At 50.4% G+C, this 22486-nt stretch overlaps 1 protein-coding gene across 9 annotated transcripts in view; it reads right to left on the bottom strand.

Moving 5' to 3' along the window:
• DNMT1 (DNA methyltransferase 1) overlaps positions 1 to 10507 on the bottom strand; it is a 40951-nt gene extending 30444 nt beyond the window's left edge. Inside the window, exons 1-5 of one of the 9 annotated variants that reach the window (XM_023645449.2) lie at positions 10225 to 10507; positions 2819 to 2855; positions 2195 to 2302; positions 1781 to 2000; positions 790 to 865 (exon numbers count right to left, since the gene is read on the bottom strand). In XM_023645449.2, coding sequence (XP_023501217.2) covers positions 790 to 865; positions 1781 to 2000; positions 2195 to 2302; positions 2819 to 2855; positions 10225 to 10463 — 680 coding nt within the window. In that variant the 5' untranslated portion in view covers positions 10464 to 10507. Of the gene's footprint in view, positions 1 to 789; positions 866 to 1780; positions 2001 to 2194; positions 2303 to 2396; positions 2600 to 2818; positions 2856 to 10224 lie in introns of those variants that run through there. The other 8 variants (XM_023645450.2, XM_070273119.1, XM_070273118.1 and 5 more) reach the window with 8 other exon arrangements.
• Positions 10508 to 22486: the final 11979 nt, after the last annotated feature.

Genomic DNA, 22486 nt, shown 5'->3' with positions numbered 1-22486 from the left:
AAGCCTCTAGACCCCACTACCAGGTTACAGGAAACGGGAGACAAGGAAACGCGTCTACCACAAGGATGCAGTCAGCCAGAGCTAGAAACTCTACTGGAGAATTGACCCAGTTTCTTCAAATAAATGGCAGGAAAAGAAAAAGGAATCTATAACCGGAAAGCCTTAAGGAACAAATCAGCCAAACATAGTTTATTTCCTACACGTGGGGAAATGCAAAGACTTCCATATTTGAAAGTAAGGAATTATTACTTTATAAGGCATGAAAATAGTGTGATAGTTATGCTGTTTTTTTAAAGACTGCTAAATGTTAACAATTATAGCAAAATACGAATAATAAAGTTGTCAAAGAGAGAAAGAGACCTCCTCATCTAGAAATGTACTGAAATGTTTATGGATAAGATGCATGGCTGGGATTTGTTTCAAAGTAATCCAGTTGGGGGTCATATGGAGTTGTGACTCATTTGGAATAATCCAGTTGGAGGACACAGGGTATAGACGAAGTGATGGCCAGGGGCCGTTAACTGCTGACACCCAGTGATGGGTACTTAGGGGCTCATGTTACTATCCTTGCTACTTTCGTGTATATTTCAAGTTTCCTTTACAACAAGAGTAAAAACAGATGAGGTTTTCAGAAATACTGTTCATGAATGTCTAACGAACAAAACTGCAAGATGAAAACTATGCCATGTGGAAGGCGGAATTGCTAAATTACATCCTACTAATTCCACACGTTTTACCGAAAACAGCTGGCCCGTAGAAAAGGCGGCTGGCACTGCTTTACATACTGACCCCCGTGCGAAATGAGACGTGATGGTGGTCTGCCTGGTTGTTTGCCTTGTAATCCTGGGGCTAGACGAGACTTCGGCTGTTTAAAGAAAAAGGAAACAAGAAAAAAAGCCACTATGAATTAAAAAGTTCACAGCGAAGGTGCGGCTCTCCAGCATTACCGAGCCAGTGCAGAGAACCAGCTTCCGAGAACTAAACCTCTTCCCTTCCTCGTCTAACCAAGAACCATCTTCATCACTCAGCACCTGCCAGTGCTGGGCCATTCTACATGAGCTCTTATTGAGGGGCCAACCCCTGACCCAGACAAGGGAACAGAACCACCCCAATATCAATCGTCAAAAGCTGAAGTGGCCAAGAATCGGACGGGAGCTCAAGTCCATGCTCTTTTGTTTTTAAAGATTCCAGAAGAGTCACTTTGACTACAAACTAGGAAGGAGTCTAAGCATAAGTGTTGAGGGGGCCGGCCCGGTGGCACAGCGGTTAAGTGTGCACATTCCGCTTCGGCGGCCTGGGGTTCACTGGTTCGGATCCCGGGTGTGGACATGGCACTGCTTGGCAAGCCATGCTGTGGTAGGCGTCCCACATATAAAGTGGAGGTAGATGGGCACGGATGTTAGCTCAGGGCCAGTCTTCCTCAGCAAAAAGAAGAGGATTGGCAGCAGGTGTTAGCTCAGGGCTAATCTCCCTCAAAAAAAAAAAAGCGTTGAGCTTAAATAGGCATGTAACTTAGACGTAAGTAATAAGTATTAATAACTCCTGTCATATCTTATAAATTGAGCCACGTTTTGGAATCGAATGTTCCATACTTGGTCACAGACAAAATTTAGCAAAGAGCACATCGAAGCTAGCTAGGAAGTATGCAGCACTTTCTGGTTGGGAACGTCCACAAGAAACAAACCAGGAGGCGCTGCCCGGGGACCTACGGCCCCGAGTCCGACAGCCCCCGACGCAGTCCCGGCCCCCCATCAAAGTAAAGCAAGACAAGGGCGCTTACCCTTCGGCTCGCCATCCCCCCTGCTCCTCCGGGGCGTGCCAAGTTTGGAAACAAGTTTAGGGGACTTGTTTTCCTCTGCCATTGACACTCGGCGGTCCTCACCCCTTGCCTGGCTCCCGTTGCCTAGACAGCCATTCACTTCCCGGCTGAAAGCAGGCGCTCCGTTCTCCGAGGACAAATCTTTATTTAAAAGGGATGTGACTTTAGCCAGGTAGCCCTCCTACAGCGGGAAAGGATAATTTCAGTAGCAGTGAATGTCAACCAGTGGCAGCGACAGAATCAGCGGACACACGCGCTTCCTTTTAACGCTATCAAGTAACGGGAGAGCGGGGGTCCTTCTGTCCCGCCCCGGGCACAGCTACGGCACCCGGGGGGGACGTTTTCTAGATGCTGGGATGCAGCAAACTGACTCACCTCTGATAATTCTTCTTTGTGTAATTTGGTTTCCAAGTCACATAACTGATTCTTGATTTCTGTTTGCAGAAATTCATGCAAGAGATTCAATTTCTCCTTCACGCACTCCTAAGGGAGAGATAAAGGTTCAGACGGCCCCAAATTCCCAAGCTATCAATTAATGGACTAATACACGAGTAATTAAGCTGACTGGTCACGTAACAACGACTGAGTGGCAGGCGATGCTGACTTGGCCAAGAAAAACAATATACACAAGACACACTTCTGATGTTTCCATTAAGATCACATCACACTGGCTCCAGGGCGGTGACAAGTGGCAAGATTAGAGGTGAGACAGACAGTTAACGGTATATTAGAACACCACCGTGCTTCTGAAAACTGATCAGGACAAATGACAGTTCAGAACTGACGGTTTGGAACCCAGACTGGGCAACTTGTCGATGAGTTACCAGGAGTCAACTAATATTATTAGCAGCATGTTAACGCAACACATTAAATAAGGATATCCAAATTATCCTGAAAACTTGACGGAAAAAAAGCCGACGCCACTTAAACTTCTGAGCCACAAAGCATCTACCAAGTAGCCACATTTTGTCATAAAGAATTTTTTAAGGTGGGGATTACCTTTTCTGTTAAACTGTCTCTTTCCAAATCTTTGAGCCTGGGGGAAAAAGAACAGGGAGAAAGAAAAACACTCGTTAAGCAACTTTGTTTACTGTAAGAATTTATAGCAGTTTTAAAGAACTTTGGAAGTAAATTCAACATATATGAGTGCTGCGAAAAAAATACAGTGGCTTTTTCCTCCCCCCGCCCCCCCCAGGTCTAGAATGCCCACTGTAATGCCTACACATTAAGGAGCCACTGGTGATCTAAATGAAGTCCCTTTTCTGGAGACAGTTTTTCTGATGATGGTGAGAGATGACAGAGGAGCGCTCTAACAATATCTACTATTTGAAAAGGCCCTAGGGAAGAAGCAGCAGGTCACGCAGTGGGGGTCTTTCCCAAGTTAAGACCTACAGGTGGTCTTCCTCCAGTCAGATCTGCCGAGAGCCGGTAAGAAGGCACAGCCTCGCATGGCCAGGGCTAGAAGGAAGGGACCAGGGCCCCAGGATGCTGAGGGGAACAGGTGATGCTCCCAAAGGCCAGGCGGGGGGATGGCACTATTCTACTGAGGAATGCACAAAATGGGGGGTCAAAGCACATGACGCAGCAGGGGCTGCCCCCACGCAGGGGACACGGATGGAGTTAGAAAAGTTGGCTGGCGCCTCCTCCAGGAGTCCATCCTTCAGAATGTTTGTACCTAATCGTTCAGAAGCGCAGAAGTGTCAAGAGTTGGGCTGGAAAATCATGGTCTGATTTGATTACTGAAGACCAGTGTCTTGCCTCTTTCGGGGGAAGGGAGAAAAGAGAATCAAGGAACGAGACTAGAAGGCACAGAGACAAGGAGGTGAGGGAGAGGCTGGTGCTCCCAGCCTGGGTGCTGACCGTGGGCAGCGGGTGAGGACAGGGCTGACCAGCCGGGCGAGCGGCTATCAGGGAGCAGGAGCGCCCTGCACAGGGACCGGGCCCACCATCTGGGAACCCTCCCACCCAGCACCCACAGACTAGGAACTCAGTTATCACTAGCCCAAAGGACGCGGACAGCTCTTCTCAGCTGGCCCCTCCACAGGGCGAGTGTAAGCAGCAAAGCCAGGAATGCGAGGCTTCGCTGGACCAAGGCCAGTCAGTGGCCGCTCCGAGTGTGTGTGGACCCCACTCCTAGCTTCGATCACCACCCATATCCATGGGCACCGGCTGCATGCCAGGCCCTGCTCCAGGCAACAGGGTGACTGGACACAGGCACAGTGAGGCAGGGGCCTCCGGACTCAGGGGTCAGCAAAGGGCTTTCTGGAGAAGAGATGCTCAGCAGACTGCGGATGCAATGGCAGCACATACTGCAGATTATAGAGTTATAACTTGGACTCAAGAAGATTCTGAATCAAGCTTTCCAGAAGCACAGGGAGCCCCTTCCAGGCAACAGTCCTTCTCCCCTCGAAGTAACCTGGGTCCTGGGAGAGCCTTCAACGGGCACAGCATCAAACCCGGTGCTCACAGCGAGGGGCGCGGGTGCTGCTGTGTGCGGGACCCTCACATCCGACCGTCAGTCCCTTGCTCACAAAACCAGGGTAGCTCACAGCTCCCACCCTGACCAGCTGGACAGCCCCTTGATCCAAGGGGACCTCAGGTGTTAAGGACAACGCTCAATGGACTGACGTCCATCAAGGTGCCCCTTTCACAATGCTGATAACTCCTACATGTGGGCACAACCGAGATCTGAGGGTCTGAACTCTTTCCATCTTTCCTACGAACTGGCATATTCTACCAGGCAGAGAGAAATAAAGAAGTCTTCAGAATACCTACAAGGTCCTGCCCCGTGAAGACCGGATTTAACCCACTTGGCCCCAAAGTGGAGGGTCGGAGCCCAGGGCTGGCGTGGCGGGAAGGAGGCTAGTCAGCGGTGGGCCCCTCCTCCCTGGCGCCCGGGCCCTCACTGGCAAGTCGGTCCCTTCCCAGTAAAACTGATGAGCCCACCTGACATCTGCTTTACGTTCACAGCCAGGACCACAAATGCACATGCAGGACCAGGGAGAGCAGCCACCAGAGAATGGCAATGACGTTAGGAAAGAGAGAAACCTTAGCTCCCTGCCAGCCCAGCAGCCCACGATTCATTCCATCTGCTTCCCTCCGATGGTGGTCTTACAAGGGACGTACATGTCAACAGCTGTGAAGGACTAATGCAAATACAGTTCAAACCTGAGGGCTTCCGAAAAGCAAGGGCATAGCGGCATCAGGAAGGAGGGGTCCAGAGGAGTGGCGAGCTCGGTGGCAAGTGACAGAGGGTGCTGCCCGGACAGAAGCAGCACAGCGGGCGAGCCGGCTCAGGGTTCACCCAAGAGACTCACAGGAGTTGGGCTGACAAGGTGGGAAAGGCAGTTCCAGAGAGAGGCTGGGGGCCCGTGTGAGGGAGGTCAGGAACACCACACTCAAAATCCCGGATTTGGTTCCAGAGTTACCAATTGACTGAGGACGTCATGGGGGAGGTGGGAGCCAAGATCAGAGAGCTGTGCTTTAGGAAAATTAATCTGGGAGAAATACAGAATGTAGATTAGACAGAGTAACATAATATTCTGTCATCTCTCCCTGCCACCGTAAACTAGAAAGGCGGGTCTGAACTGTGGTTTAGCAGCAGGCGTGGAGACCTCGCGAGAAGTCGCCAGGCTCCGTTAACTCTGCCTCTCGAGACCGGCTGCAGGGTGGCTGGGGTAGGGCCGTCTGAGATGGTATCAGTGGGAGGCAGGATGATGGACCCCCCAGACCTGTGATTGTTCCCTTACATGGAAAAAGGGACTTTGCAGATGCGTCTAAGCTTATAGCCCTTGAGATGGGGGGGGGGGGGGGGCACCCTGCCTTATTCAGGTGGGCCCAATCGAATCACTTAAACCCTTAAGAGCAGAGAACTTTCCAGCTGCATTTCAAGAGATGAGTCAAGAGAGCTACGATGTGAGGACTGGCGGTAGAGATGGAGGAAGGGGGCAGAGACCGAGCGACGCTATCACCTCCAGACGCCAGGAATGGCCCTCCGCTTAGAGCCAGCAAGAGAAGAGGGACCTCAGTCTTACCATAAGGCAATGAATTCTGCCAACAACCCGAAAGAGCAGGAAACACGTGTCCCCCCCGCCCCAAGCTGCCAGAAAGGAATGCAGCCACCGACACCGATTTGAATCCAGCGAGACCCATACCCGAGCTCTGACCTACAGAAGTGTAGGATAATCAACATGCATTGTTTTACTTGAGCCACTAAGACTGCGGTAACTTGTGTGGCAATAATTGAAAGCAAACCCAGTATCAGAAACTCAGAACTTTGTGCTGGGGAGAAAGGCGAGTACGTGGGCCATGAGTTTTAGGAGCAATGTTTGAGTGAACAGTAGCTATCTAGATGGCTACCCAGCAGCTCGAAATCAGAAGTGGCTCTCCAGGGGCCAGCCCAGTGGTACAGCGGTTAAGTGCGCATGCTCCGCTTCAGCGGCCTGGGGTTCGCCGGTTCGGATCCTGGGTGCGGACATGGCACTGCTTGGCATGCCATATTGTGGTGGGCATCCCGTGTATAAAGTAGAGGAAGATGGGCACAGATGTTAGCTCAGGGCCAGCCTTCCTCAGCAAAAAGAGAAGGATTGGTGGGGCTGGCCCCGTGGCCGAGTGGTTAAGTTCGCACGCTCCACTGCAGGTGGCCCAGTGTTTCGTTGGTTCGAATCCTGGGCGCGGACATGACACGGCTCATCAAACCACGCTGAGGCGGCGTCCCACATACCACAACTAGAAGGACCCACAACGAAGAATATACAACTATGTACCGGGGGGGGGGGGGGGGGGGCTTTGGGGAGAAAAAAGGAAAAAATAAAATCTTTAAAAAAAAAAAAAGAGAAGGATTGGCAGATGTTAGCTCAGGGCTAATCTTCCCCCCCACCAAAAAAAGTGGCTCTCCAGTGAGATGTCACACAGCTCTTTCCAGCTGGTACCCCAACTGCTCCAAGTAGAAGTCCTGGACTTCTAGAAGAGATAAGAATCCAAGGACAAAAGAAGCAGGGTGGGTGGGAGGGATCAGGAAAGAAAGAGGCTCCCTTGTAGTACACAGCATCGGAAAAGCCAAGGATACAAAGAACTAAGCAGCAAGATGCGAGAGATGAAAGAGAAAGCCACGTGGACCCTCAAGAGAAGGATGCCTCACCAAGAGTAGGACTGGAGAGCAGGCACACAAGCGAAGGTGGCAGCAGAAAGAGCAGGTGTAGGCGATTCTGCAAGAAGCCAGGCAAAGAGGAAGGCTGGATTGATAAGGAGGCATAGACCGCATTTCTACACGGCATGCAGCGCTACGTTACATCTGCCTCAGCACCCACTCCGCGTGTCGGGACTTTAAATGACGCTCCTCTATGGAAATGAAATACACAGCCGACCACGCGACACGCAGTCCAGCGGCTGCTTTCCCACGCTTCCACCTATCAGCGCGGCTCATCTCCCTGACGCCCCGGTGGAGCAGGCACCTCCACCCCATCCTACAGAGAAAGCACCAAGAGCTTGGACAACTGGGCCCCACAGCTGGCAAGCGGGAGGGCGGGACTTGAACCCCAGGAGTCTAGACCTCCAGCATCCTGCAGCAGGGGGGATCTAGAACAGCTAAGTAGGTTTTGCCCTATTCAACAGCACTTGCTCAGGAGAAGCCATGGAACAAGTTAAAAACTTCAAGAGCCAGCTTCATCTAATCACAGAATGACCAGCAGATAAGAAAGCTGTGGTTGGGGTCGGCCCCATGGCTGAGCGGTTAAGTTCACACACTCTACTTTGGCGGCCTGGGGTTCACCAGTTCAGATCCTGAGCGCGGACCTACACACCCGCTCATCAAGCCACGTTGTGGCGGTATCCCACACACAACTAGAAGGACTGACAAGTGGGATATACAACTATGTACTGCGGCTTTGGGGAGGAAAAGAAAAGGAAGATTCGCAACAGATGTTAGCTCAGAGCCACTCTTAAAAAAAAGAAAGAAAGCGAGCTGTCATAATTACAAAGGCTAATCAGAGTGGCACAAAGGAAGTTGCTAGAATCAGTGCATAAATCCAGGCTTCGTCAGAGGGGAAAGGCTAGCACGCAAGCAGGAGTCTACTGTACAGCAAGCGGCAGATACAACGAATGAGGCACAAATCTTCACCAACTCCGGGTGCGAAGGCAGCAGGCGGGGTGCCTGACCGATCTCAACACCCTTCTCACTGCAGGGAGAGGGGAGTGTCCTTCTGAGCTCGGCTTTACGGATGAGTGGACAGTAGTCAGCTTGGAGAAGGGGTAGAAGGAACCCAGCCTCACACTGGTCGCTCTGCATGGTCTCAGGCCTCTGGAACCTAAAAGGCCTGCGTGGCTTCTGAGAAGAGCACAGGACTGAGTCAGGCAAGTGGATGGGGATTCCACACTCTGTGTGAGAGAATCAGTTTCCACTTACAGAAAGCAGACCTCAAGGACAGTAGGAGGACAAGTGGAAGACCTGCTTTTCTGTACAAATGATGGTGGCTTAGACGAAGTGAGAAAAAATCAAGTGGAAAAATGTGGCTTGTCCTCCAAGGCCTGATTTTTAGAAGACTTAGGTATGCAACACTTCTAAAATGCAGCCAAAGACTTAAAAATCCAAATGTTAAATACTTTCTAATGGGCCAGCCCCAGTGGCCTAGTGGTTAAGTCCGGCACGCTTCTCTTTGACAGCCCGGGTTCAATTCCTGGGCACAGACCTACACCACTCGTCTGTGGGTAGCCATGCTGTGGCAGCGACTCCCATAAAAAAAGAGGAAGATTGGCAGCGGATGTTAGCTCAGGTGAATCTTCCTCAGCAAAAAAAAAAAAAAAAATTCTAGTATCATTTTATCTTTAACAGAACTATACTCAAGTTCTAAAAGAAGCTGCCATATAAACACAAGTTAGCAGAAGTGACGGAAATGCATAAATGAGGATCAGGCCTCAGTTTTGTTTCTAGAATTCTCTATTAGACTTAGGTACCTCATATTACAGATTCCACTTCTCTAATTTTTGTAGATCCAGAAGAGTTATAGCTCCGTTACAAATCTAACTTTAAGTGAGCGGCGAATGCCATGTTTGTGTGTGTATTTTGTATGCTGAAACTCAGGATGTAAGAAAAGCTATTGAGGGTCACATAAGCGGACAATTTCAAGGTCCACCACGCCGTGTAAAGTGGAAATCCACAACTCCACACCCAGGTAGGCAATTCTAGCTCAAAGTCACATGGAGCCTGACAGTGGGGACAGAGTGCTCCCCATCCGAGCAGAGAAGGCTGCACCCCGGCCTTTCTGTACTGGGTCTAACATGAAGCGGGGGACTTTCGTGATTCCGTTTCCATGTTCACTCATGTTCTGTCTCGGAGGGACACAGACAGGGATTCTTCGGTGGGACACACCCCCTCTGGCTGTGGTTAAGTGGCTGGGACCTCAAACACCGGGCAGGGAGATCCAAACACGCAGAGACACCCCCTCCACCTCCGAGACCCCCAAACGGAACCAGCCTGGCGCGGCCACGCGAAAGAAGCATGGGGAAATGGCCAAGCCGGGGTCCCCAGGCCGGCTGGCGGGTCAGGCTTGCTCCAGGTTCCTGTGATCAGCGTTGCAAGCGAAGGGTGCAGCTTTCCAGGACTGAAATGGGTGCCCTTCGGGGACAGAAGCCGGGGCCCAGGGGTCCGGCCGCCGCCCCCTGGGCACAGCATGGCGGGGACCGGCCTCGACGTCATCCGCTGCCCCAGATCCCGCCGAAACACACACACTGGGGTGCGGCCAGGGCTCCCGGGCGCCGACCTCCCAGGACGGACCGTGCAGCCTGCACGCCGCCCGGGCCCCAGCCCAGCGTGCCTCCCCGCAGGCTGAGCTGATGGCGGGAGCCCCCCGAGGAAGAGGGGCTCGCAGACCTGAGCCGGCCGCGCCCGGGCCCCGACCGGCGACGTCTGTCCCTGCAGGCCGCCATGGGGACGCGCTGCGCGGGGGTCCCCGAAACCCCCCGGGGACCCGGCCGGCCCGACCCCCCAGCGGGCCGGGCACCGGAAGTGGAGGCCGAAGTGCTCGGGCCGAGGGGTGTCCCGAGACCGCGGGCTGCCCACTTCCTGTGCGACCAGGCTGGCGGCGGGAGCCGGGCCGGCGGCTGCTCCGGGGAGGGGACCCCCGAGGCGACCACAAAGCCTGCTCTACGTTGAGGACAGACGAGACCCCAAGTTTCTAGGCACCAGGGAGCCGTAAGGGGCCTTGGCCCATTTTGGCGCCAAACGGCCGGGGACGCGCGCGACCGGAAGTGCCACCCTGCCCGCGCCAACTGCCGCCGCGCGCCGCGCCATGCCGCGCATGCGCGCCCGTCTGTCAGCGCCGGCCACGGGCTCTCCGGAGGGGAAGCGAGCCCCCCCACCCCCAGCGCCGTGCCACCCCCCCGAGTTCGCGGCCCCCCGCGGCACCTACCGCCTGCGGACATCGTCGGGCAGTGAGAAGGCCCGGGAGGCCAGCGCGGGCACCCGGGCTGGGGCGGTGCGGGCAGGCATCTTGGAAACTGCAGCAGAGGCGGCGGCAGCACGGGCAGCCCTGGCTTTTCGCGCGCGCGGAAACCGACGGGGAGGGGCGGCGAGCGGAGGCGGCGCGTACCACCCCGGCCTGGGCGTGGGGGAAGGCGGGACGTACCATGCGGAGAGAGGCCGTACCATGTGCGGGCCGACGGAGCGGACTGGGCCGTGCGCAGCGTCTGCGCATGCGCGAGGCGGGCGCGCACCCCCGCGCGGAGCAGTGGGCTCGTCCAAGCTCCGCCGGTTGCTGAGAGCCTTGCCCGAGACATTCATTCATTCATTCTTTCCAGCAGGCTGGGGCTAAAACAGGGAGCGTTCCCACGGGACTCCAGCCTGTGGGCTTTTGAGTGAAAATCGTCACTGCCAATTCCACCTCCACCTCTTTGCTCACTTTAACGACCTTGGGCGGGTCATTTGGACCCAGCCTCAGTTTCCTCCTCTGTAAAAAGGGGCTAATACTGCCTACTCCAGAAAATCTGGACGCTGCTCCAAGGGTCTCACCGTGTGGGGAGGCCCGGACCACTTCCACATCCTGTGTGTTTAAAAAAGCACCAGAACTTGGGGAAAGGATAGTCTCTTGAACAAATGACGTGGGGAAAACAGAATATCTACATGCAAAAGAGTGAATCTGGACCCTTACGTTACGCCATATACAAAAACTCAAAATGGGTTCAAGACCTAAATGTAAGACCTGAAATTACAGACCTCCTAGAAGGAGACGTGGAAAAGCTTCACAACATTCCATCTGTCAGTCATTTCTTGGATATGACACCAAAAGCACAGGCAACAAAAGCTAAAACAGACAAATGTGACTACAAACTAAGTCTTCTGCACAGCAGCAAAGGAAGCAATTGAAGTGGAAAGATAACCTATAGAAGGGGGAAAAATATTTGCAAACCATGTATCTGATAAGGGGTTAATATCCAGAATATATGGAGAACTCCTACAACTCAACAAAAAGGCAAATAGCCTGATTTTTAAAATGGGCAAATAATTTGCATAGACAGTTCCCCAAAGAAGATACACAAATGGCCAACGAGCATATGAAAAGATGTTCAGCATAACTAATCATCTGGGAAATGCAAATCCAAACCACAATGAGCTATCTGTTCACGCCTATTATAATGGCTACTATCAAAAAAACAAAATAAGTGTTGGCAAGAATGTGGTGATTAGGACCTACGTGCGCTGTTGCGGATATAAAATGGTGCAGCTGCTAGAGAAAAGTGGAGGTTCCTCAAAAAATTAAAAATAGCATTATATGATCTAGAAATCACACTTCTGGGTATATATGCAAAAGAATTGGAAACAGGATCTCAAAGAGATTTGCACACCCATCTTCATTGCAGCATTATTCACAATAGCCAAGAGGCAGAAGCAACCCAAATGTCCATCAGAGAGATGAATGGATAAAGAAAATGTGGTGTATATGTGCAAGGAATTAGTCAGTCCTAAAAAAGGAAAACCTAGGGGCTGGCCCGGTGGTGCAGTGGTTAAGTTTACACGTTCCACTTTGGCGGCCCGGGGTTCACTGGTTCGGATCCCAGGTGTGGACATGGCACAGCTTGGTGAGCCATGCTGTGGTAGGGGTCCCACATATAAAGTAGAGGAAGATGGGCACCGATGTGAGCTCAGGGCCAGTCTTCCTCAGCAAAAAGAGGAGGATTGGCAGCAGATGTTAGCTCAGGGCTAATCTTTCTCAAAAAAAAAAAAGGAAAACCTAGCTGAACCTTGAGCTCATTATAGTCAGTGAAATAAAGCAGTCACAAAAAGACAAATACTGCACAATTCCACTTATTCGAGTTATCTAAAGCAGTCAAGCAGTTAGAAAAAAACAATGGTGGTTACCACGGGCTAGTGGGAGGGGGGAAAAGGAGAGCTGTTCAGTGGGACTAGCGTTTCACTTTTCTCGGATGAAAAATTTCCAGAGATCTGTGGCACGACAATGTGCCTGCAGTTAACATACTGTACTGTACACCTAAAAATGATTAAGATGGCAAGTGCTGTGTGTGTCTTACCAAAATAAACAATAAACCATTCATAAGGTAAGGCTGAGTTAAAAAAAAAAATTTCTGCCACCATAACAAAAAAAGCACCAGAATGGAGTTACAAATAAAAGGTATCACAAAATTTACAAGCGAATGTCTTTGTAAACACACACGTAAACTATAGTCCCCCAAAAGCTGGTGGGGAGGGATCGACCTGGCCAGAAATGGACCTCAAACCCCCTGGTTGCTCTGGGATACTCACGCTTGGCAGGATCCAGGAGGACTGAAATATTAACACTAAAATTGATAGCTAGTAATTTTTTTTTTTTGAGGAAGATTAGCCCTGAGCTAACTGCTGCCAATCCTCCTCTTTGTGCTGAGGAAGGCTGGCCCTGAGCTCACATCCGTGCCCATCTTCCTCTACTTAATGTGTAGGACGCCTGCCACAGCATGGCATGCCAAGCGGTGCCATGTCCACACCCGGGATCTGAACTGGCAAACCCCAGGCCGCCAAAGCGGAACGTGCGCACTTAACCACTGCGCCACAGGGCCAGCCCCAATAGCTATTAATTTAATATTGAATCAGCACTTATGTACCATACCAGGCTCTTAAGAGGAGTTATCTAATTTCATCCTTAACAACCATAAGGAAGGTGTCAGGACCCCATTTCCCATGGCCTAGGGTACTTGTCACAAAGGATCTGGCTCAGAGGTTGCTTACCCAAGATCGTAGACTCAGTAAGCGGAGGGGAACCATGAATGCAGGTGTCTTTAGCTCCAGGGCCTGAGTATAAAAAACAGTGACCCCAGCGTTGGCCAGTTGTCAGGCCCTGGGAGGCCAAAGGGATGGCACTGAAGGAACTTGACCAAGGAGGGGAGCAGATACCAGACAATCTGGCCAGAGTGCGGCAGCTCAGGCCCCGTAGACCTGTCTGAAGCCAGCCTCTGGGCCCCTAACCATCCTTAGGACAAGGGGTGCTCACAGGATGCGAAAGAGGGGAGACAGCAGGCAGAGCTGCTGTTTCAGGGCCTCAGCTCGCGGAAGAGCAGCTGCATATAGAGGACGTTGCTCTCAGGTGGATGGTTAGTCTTTGTCATCCGTTTGTCAAAGGGATGATTCGATCCATTCTACAGATGGGGCAATGGCTCAGGGACCTCAAAATTTGCCCAAGCTGCTGCCAAAGCTGGGCTTCCAGCCCAGCTGATCTGCTCTCAAGTTGCTTGGGGGCAAAAAGCCAGGCACCAGCTTCAATTCCTCTCCTCTCCTCCCTGACGGGCAAGAGGTGAGCAATCGATTGCTTTTTCGTCTGAAATACAACCCGGGTCTTTCTGCTTATCCACTCGGCTGACTCCCCAACCCAGACCACATCGTCCCTCCACCACTTGCCTGGACTATTCCAGCAGCCTCTTCCTGGTTTCCCTGGTCTGCCAGACTCCAGCATCCAGGGAGCTTCAGAAAAAAAAAGGCGGGGGGACACAGACCCTTCCCTTCTCTTCCCCACCAAAACCTTCCAAAACTTCCCATTGCCCTTGAAATAAAATCTAAGCATTTTACTCCACTTACAGCATCCTTCCTGGATGCATCTCATTCCCCCGCAACCCCCCTCACTGAACTCCAGCTTCATTGACCCACTTTTAGTCTTTCAAGCTCTTATGTGCCCCAGGGCCTTTGCTGTCACTTCTGTGCAGACCCCTGTTCTGGGAGATTCACATAGCTCCAAGGTTGCCGCTACCCAGAGGCTCCCCCCTGAACCCCTGGAAGCAACCCCTCACCCCAGTGTCTCTGTCCTATTACCCTGTTCCTGCACAGTGTTTCCCCCTGTCAGAGAATCTCTTATTTACTGTCATCATAGTCTGTCTATTTCACTAGAACAGGGGTCAGCAAATTTTTTCTATAAAGGATTAGTAAAGAGCCAGCCCTCGTGGCCTAGTGGTTAAAGTTCAGTGGATTCCGCTTCGGTGACCCAGGTTCAGTTCCCGGGCACAGAACCACACCGCTCATCTGTCAGTAGCCATCCTGTGGTGGCGGCTCACACAGAGGAACCAGAAGAACTTACAACTATACACAAGTATGTACTGGGGCTTTGGAAGGGAAAAAGGAAAAAAAAAAAGGAAGATTGGCAACAGATATTAGCTTAGGGTGAATCTTCCCCTGCAAAAAAAAAAAAAAAGATCAGTAAATATTTTAGGTTTTGTAGGCCACATGTTCTCTGTTGCAAGTCCTCAATGCTGCCATTGTAGCATGAAAACAGCCATAGACAATACATAAAGGAATAGGTATGGCTGTGTTCCAATAAAACTTTATTTACAAAAACAGGTGGTGGGCCAGATTTAGCATGCTGACTCCTGCACAGACTACAAGCTCAGAGGGCAAGGACCTGGTCTGCCTCCCTCACAGCTGACCCTCCAAAGGCCCACTTAGTAAGAATCTAAATATTGGTTGAGTTAATATATAGGACTTGGTGAGGGGGTCTGGTCCCATGGCCTAATAGTTAAGTTCAGCATGCTAGATAGACTTCAGTGGCCCTGGTTCAGTTCCTGGGCACGGACCTTTACCACTTGTTGGAGGCCATGTTGTGGCAGTGACCCATATACAAAACAGAGGAAGCTTAGCACAGATGTTGGCTCAGGGAATCTTCCTCAGCAAAAAAAAAAAATCTCTCTCACTCTCTCTATAGGACAGGGGAGGTAGCTGATGGGTGCCTGATGCAGAGTGAAGACACAAATGCTGGTAGGTATGAAGCTGTTTTCTCCCCCACAACAATGGATTTCCATTTCACAAAAGGGAAACTGAGGCCCAAATCAGCTCAGGTTGCAAAGCCAAGTTTGTCTGTGGTCCCCAAGTCACCTGCTTCACTCAATTCTCCTGACCACTCGAAATTTCAGCCTGAAATTTCCGAAAGGGCTGGAAGGGATGCTGAGGGCTCCCAGGGGTCTCCAGAGCAACTGGATGGACCACCAGAGACCCCCACCTCGAAATGGGCTCATCCCTTGAGAGAAGGGCCTGGAACTTCCAGAAGAAGTCAGGTTCGGCTCTTGTGGGCATTTTCTCGACCTCCGCCTGGTGGCCTCTAAGGCAGTGTTCACAAACCACTCACGTGAGGGACTCGTCAGGCCACACTCCCTGCTTCCCAGGCCACATTCCAGCCTCCAGATGGAGCGCCATCCTCCAGAGGCCAGGGGAGGCCGGGGGTCAGCCCCAAGCACCAGGGCTAGTGGCGAGACGGCCACGTGTCCTGCGCCATGGTCAGTCAGAAGGCCAGAGCTGAGTCACGCCACAGGCTGGAGCATTAGTCACGACCGCTGAGCTCCCGCTTGGTGCCAGGCCCAACAGAGGCCCTGGGTGGCCACAGCAGCACTCAAGGCTTCAATGGGGACACTCCGCCACTCTCACCCCAGACAGGGGCCAGGCAGGAGGACCACCAGGGCAGGCTCGAAAGCTCCCTCTCGGGGCTTGAGTGACCAGTAGTCAGATCTGGGAAACCAACGCTGGGGTGTGCTGGGTGGCCCCGCCTGCTCCTTGCAGAGCCCTTGAACAGCCTGATGGCTTTCTGTTTGGGACCACAGGAGGCTTGCTGCCAAGCCTGGTGGGTTTTTCCTTCCAACAACCCTTAAATGAGTTAGCTGATCTGCCCCTCCAAGGCCACCGCCTCAGCCCAGGTCACCTTTACCTCTCTCCTGGACATCCACCCCCAGCCTCCTTCTGGGGCTGCCACTCAGCCCTCTCGCGATCTATTCTCCACACAGCAGTGAAAGGGACCTTCTCAGAATCCAGATCTGATGTCACTGCCCCACCCATTGTACACACCTGAATCGCTTCTCAGTGCTCTTAGAGTAAACCTCCCCCCCACACACATACCTAGCCGTTCCCACATCACCTTTTGTCACTCACCCCAGCTGAGCCACATCCTGGACATTCCCAGCCCCTTTCTGCCTGAGGCCTGTGCTTGCCAGCCTCTAAGAGGGCCCCCAACCTTCCTCTCCTCTTGGTATTCACGCCCTTGTGAATCAGGGCCAGTCTGTGTGGCCAAGAGAATATGGCGGACGTGACGGTGCGTGACTTCCAGGGCTAGGTCATAAGAGGCCTGTTCTTGTGGGGGAAGCCAGCCGCCATGTTGTGAGGATGCTCAAGCAGCCCTGTGTGGAGGCCCAGGGGAAGAGGAGCCAATCTGTCAGCCATGTGAGTGAGCCACTTGAGAAATGGTTCCTCCAGCCCCAGTCAGGCCTTCGGATGATCGAAGCCCCAGCTGACGTCTGACTGTAACATCACAAGAGAACCACAAAAACCAGGAGAGATAATACACGAGTGGTGGTGTTCTAAAAGCTCCGCCAGACTTTGGGGCTTTTTGTTGTGTAGCCATGGATAATTATTGCAAGGTTTCTGCACTTGCTGTTCCCTGAGCCTGGACAGCCCTCTGTTCCATGTGCCCACTTCTCCTGCTTGGAGAATCTCTAATCATTCTTCTTATTTGTTTGTTTTTGTTTTTGAGGAAGATTAGCCCTCAGCTAACTACTGCCAATCCTCCTCTTTTTGCTGAGGAAGACTGGCCCTGAGCTAACATCCGTGCCCATCTTCCTCTACTTTATATGTAGGATGCCTACCACAGCATGGCTTGCCAAGCGGTGCCATGTCCGCACCCAGGATCCTAACCAGCGAACCCCGGGCCGCCGAGAAGTGGAACATGCGAACTTAACCGCTGCGCCACCGGGCCGGCCCCCCTTCTTCCTATTTTGGCTCAACCATCACCTCCTTCAAGGAGCCTTTCCTGACCTCTCCCAGCCCTAGCAGGTGTCCAGTAGGCTCTTAAAACCACAGCCCTTTCTCTCAGAGCCTTTACATCAGCTGGTGATCCCAGATTTTGGGGAGACACTTTTATGTTGGACACACCCCACTTATGCCCAGCACCTAGCAAAGTGCCCAGGATGTAGTTGGCACACAAGACTTATGGAGCCTGCATGGGTGAGAGTGGGATGCTATTCTCCCCGCATTAAATGCTCAGCCTGCCAACATCCTTTAAAATGAGAAATGCACACACTCTTTTCTTCAGCTATTCTATTTCCAGGAGTTTCTCCTAAGATCTACTCACACACGTGCACAAAATGAGAAGTAGACACAGCTCTTCACTGAGACTTGTCTGTAGTAGCAAGAGGCTGGGCAGAACCCAGCTCTCCATCAGGGGCATTAGCTAAAGAAATTGTGTGCCATGCACACAATGACAGACCCCACAATAACAAAAAACAAAAGGATATTTTTCCACATAATATCAAAGACAGTGTTTCCTATCTAAGTAAAAAAGAAATAAGCAAGATGTAGAACAGAATGCATAGTGTGCTAATGTGTACGTAAAAAAAAGTGGGTGACGACTATGTGTATGTACATTTTTATACATAAAACCTTGGGAAAGAAACAAGAAGTGGATAACTTCCTGGTATAAGGAATGTTAACTAGCAGGGTGGGAGCCATGGGCAGGAAGAGGAATTTTCTGAGCATCATTGCCCTTTTGGAATGCTGGACCACGTGGCTATGTTATATACGGCAGAGCAGCAGGGAAAAGACGGTCTTGCAACCAGGGGTGCTGGGTCCTTGGATGGCCATATGGAAGAAAGTGAACCTTGATCCCTACCTCACACCATATACAAAACTCAACTCCAGCCGTCTTGCAGATCTAAACGGGAAAGCAGAGTCAAGAAGGCTTTTAAAATAAAACAGAACTTCTTTGAGACTTTGGGATAGGCAAGTGTTTGTTGTTGTCTTTTTTTAACAGGACACAAAACATGTTAATCACAAAGGAAAATACTTTAGGCCCTATTAAAGTAAATTTGTTTGTCAAAAGGTACCACTAAGAGACAAGCCACAGACATATGTCTGCCAACCCAGAACTTGTATCTATGACACCATAGGACTCCTTCAAATTAAAAAAAAAAAAAAAAACGGGGCCAGCCCCGTGGCCGAGTGGTTAAGGTTGCGTGTTCCGCTTTGGCGGCCTGAGGTTTCACTGGTTCAGATCCTGGGTGCGGACATGGCACCACTCATGAGGCCATGTTGAGGCAGCGTCCCACATTGCACAACCAGAGGCACTCACAACTAGAATATGCAACTATGTACTGGGGGGCTTTGGGGAGAAGAAGAAAGAAGATTGGCAACAGATGTTAGCTCAGGTGCCAATCTTTAAAAGAAAGAAAAAACATTAATAAAAAAGGGATTGCCTTTCTTTTTTCTTATTAAGTAGAAAAAAGAGTTGAACAGGCACGGCACAAAAGAGAATATCCAAAGGGCCAAGACTCATATGGAAAGCCACTCAACTTCATTAGTCATCAAGGAAATGCAAAATGAAACCTCAATGAATGTCATCTTCCTCACACACCCACCCACCCCACGATGGCTAAAATGAGAAGACCAGAACTCTCCTATGTTGCTGGAGGAGTCCAGGATGGTACAGCCACTCTGGAAACAATTTGACAATCTCTAAAGCTAAACATCCTCTCGCTCTGTGACCCAGCAATTCCACCCATGAAATAAGTACCTGTAGCCACCAAATGACTCAAAATGTTCAAAAATGTTCACAGTGGGCTGGCCCAGTAGCGTAGTGGTTAAGTTTGCGCTCTGCTTTTGGTGGTTTGCAGGTTCGGATCCCTGGCTCGGACTTACACACTGCCGCCTGAGCCATGCTGTGGCGGCATCCTATATACAAAATAGAGGAAGATGGGCACAGATTTTAGCTCAGGGCCAATCTTCCTCACACACACACACACGCAAAATGTTCATAGCGGCTTTATTCACAATAGCAGAAAACTGAAGACCACAAAAATGTCCACACACAATAGAACAGATAAACAATTACCTATTCACACAATGGAATACTATACACAGGGGTCACAAAGTTTTTCTGTAAAGGGTCAGATAGCAAATGTTTTAGGATTTGGGGCCACACTGTCACGACAACTCAACTCTGTCATTGTGGAGTGAAAGCAGCCGCAGACAATTATGTCAACGAGTGGGCACAACTGTGTTCCGATAAGACTTTATTTACAGACACTGAAATCCCTACTCTTGAATTGAATTTCATATTATTTTCACATGTCACAAAATATGTTTCTTCTTTTTTTCCTCCCCTAACCACTTAAAAGTGTAAAAACCATTCTTAGCTTATAGTCTGTAGAAAAACAGGCTATGTGGTAGATTCGGCCCTCGGGCCGTAGTTTGCAAAACCCTGCTGCTCAGCAAGGAGAATGAGCGCCCTACAACTCGATGCAAAAGTACAGACGAATCTCAGAAACATGACACCACATGAAAGAAGCCAGGCATGGGGGTACACACTGAGTGATTGCATTTACGTAGATGCATTTACGCTCTCCACTTCTCTCACCCGCTTCAAGCTTGGGCCTCCTTCCTTCCTTCCTTCCTACCTCCTAAGACACATATGTCCTGCCTTGTCTCCCTCAGTCCACTCCAGCCCTCTCCAGCCTGCCTGCGTCCTGGGGCCACCACCCAGCCACCAGGTCCTAGAGAAAAACAGCAATCAGACCTCAGGGAGTCACCCACCTCCTGGCACATGAAGTGACAGCACACAGCGTCAGCTCCTGACCTGCAAAGAAAACTTTCCTTACCACACTGAGCAGGGATGCAAACCAGGCCTGCTCTGGCCATTAAATCAGAGGGATGCCACGTGAAGCGCCTCCTCCCCGGAAATGAGCGCTAATTGACCGCCACTGCCTCTCTCACGGCAATCACTAAGTTATTAAAACTACCTGGCCAGGAGACATGGCCGGAGAGTCCTGAATTGGGGCTTTGGGGATGTCTCAAGAAGTTTCCTCATTCTCCCAGCTGTGACCGAAGAGTCTTAAACCAGGTGACCAAGTGGAAGGAGCCAGAAGGGCACACACTGTTCCTCAACCTGGACATTACTGACATTTGGAGCCAAATGTCCTTTGTTACGGGAGACCGTCCTGAGCATTGCAGGATGGCCAATGTGATCTCTGACCTCTACCCGCTAGATGCCAGGAGCACCCGCACTCCCAGGCAGGACAACTGAAAACGTCTCCAGGCATTGCCAATTGTCCCCTGGGGGTGTGGAATCTCCCCTGCGAGAATGATGGATTTAGCCCCATGGAAATGACAAAGCCATGACCCTGCCCCAGCCGTATTTCCTCTGGGTAACATCTTGCAGCCTAAAATCACCCCCAAACCAGCATTTTTGAAAAAAATAAGTCATGGATGGTTCACCTCTGCAGGGGCTCAGAGTAAAACTGCAGAGTCCTGGGCCCCAGAGTCAGATTCTCCAGGCCCTGGTAGGGCCCAGGAAGCTGCATTTTCTCACAAGCTCTCCACCTTCAAAAGTTAAAGATGCATTTGTCCCCAGCTTTATTGAGACAGAATTGACAAATAAAAATTGCGTATATTTAAGGTGTACGATGCGAGGATTTGATATTCGTATACATCGTGAAATGATTACCACAATCCGGCTAATTAACACATCCATCACCTCACTTAGTTGTCTTTTTTTTTTAATGGAGGCCACCTTGAACATAACGTTATATAAGTTTCAGGTGTACAACATTCTAATTCCACATCTGTATATGTTACAGCATGCTCACCACCAAAACTCTATTTCCACCCATCACCAGCCAGCTGATCCCTTTCCCCATTTTTCCCACCCTCCAACCTCCTTCCCTTCTGGTAACCCCCAGTCTGTTGTCTGTATCTATGAGTTAGGTTTTGTTCTTTTGTTTGGTGGGTTTTTTTTTTTTATTCCACACATGAGTGAAATCACACGGTGTTTGTCTTTCTCCGTCTGACTTATTTCACCGACCAAAATACCTAGTTACCATTTTGTGTGTGTAGATGTCTTAGCAAATTCCAGCTACACAATACAGTATTGTTAACTCTACTCACCACGCTGTGCGTTAGATCCTCAGAACATATTCATCTCATACCTGAAAGTTTGTACCCTGTGACCAACATCTCCCCATTTGCCCCACCCCCCAGCCCCTGGCAACCACCATTGTACTCTCTGCTTCTGTGAGTTGAGCTTTTTTAGATTCCACATATCAATGAAATCATACAGTATTTGTCTTTCTGTGTCTGGCTTGTTTCACTTAGGATGATATCCTCCAGGTTCAGCCATATGGTCGAAAATGGCAGGATTTCCTTCTTTATGGCTGAATAATATTCCTCTGAGTGTGTGTGTGTGTGTGTGTGTGTGTGTGTGTGTGTGATCTTCTTTATTCATTCATCCATTGATGGACACATCAGTCGTTTCCACAGCTTGGCTATTGTGAATAATGCTGCAATGAACATGGGAGAGCAGACATCTCAAGATGCCAATTTCATCTCCTTTGGATCTATATCAGAAATGGGATTGCTGATCATACGACGGTTCTATTCTTAATCTTTTGAGGAACCTCCATACCGTTTTCCATAGTGGAAACTTCCTAACATTCTCTTATAGATTTACTTTTATACACTGTCTCCCCTGCCAGAACGTAAGCTCTCTGAGTGTAGTAATAAAATAGAGCCCCCAATATGTATTTTGCTAGGTTGGGATGACTTTCAACAAGCTTATGGAATTAAAATTTACATACCGCAAAAATTTCACCCATTTTAAATGTAGAAATCAATGGCTTTTAGTAAATTTGCCAAGTTGGGCAACTATCACCACAATCCAGTATTAGAATATTTCCATGGGGCCGGCCCAGTGACACAGCGGTTAAGTTTCCATGTTCCACTTCCGCGGCCCGGGGTTCGCCAGTTCGGATCCCGGGTGCAGACATGGCACCACTTGGCAAGCCATGCTGTGGCAGGCATCCCACATGTAAAGTGGAGGAAGATGGGCATGGATGTTAGCTCAGGGCCAGGCTTCCTCAGCAAAAAGAGGAAGATTGACGGTAGATGTTTGCTCAGGGCTAATCTTCCTCAAAAAAAGGTTATAAATAACCTCTTGCCATACTCACTGGATAGTCCTCAGTCCTGACCAACACTTGACATGATTGACCATGCCTTCCTTCTTACAACATTCTCTTTCCTTGGCTTCTATGACATTACATTTTGAGCAATAAATATGTATTGGAATAAAAAAAGAATATTTCCATCGCCCCAATAAGAGCCCTCATCTCTGTTTACCATTAATTCCCATTCCTGCCTCCAGCCCCAGGCAACCGTGAATCTACTTCCTGTCT

This window comes from Equus caballus, chromosome 7 (assembly GCF_041296265.1).
Source record: "Equus caballus isolate H_3958 breed thoroughbred chromosome 7, TB-T2T, whole genome shotgun sequence".
Classification (NCBI taxonomy): domain Eukaryota; kingdom Metazoa; phylum Chordata; class Mammalia; order Perissodactyla; family Equidae; genus Equus; species Equus caballus.
The sequence above is the reverse complement of the archived record's forward strand: the minus strand, read 5'-3'. Positions and strand labels throughout refer to the sequence as shown.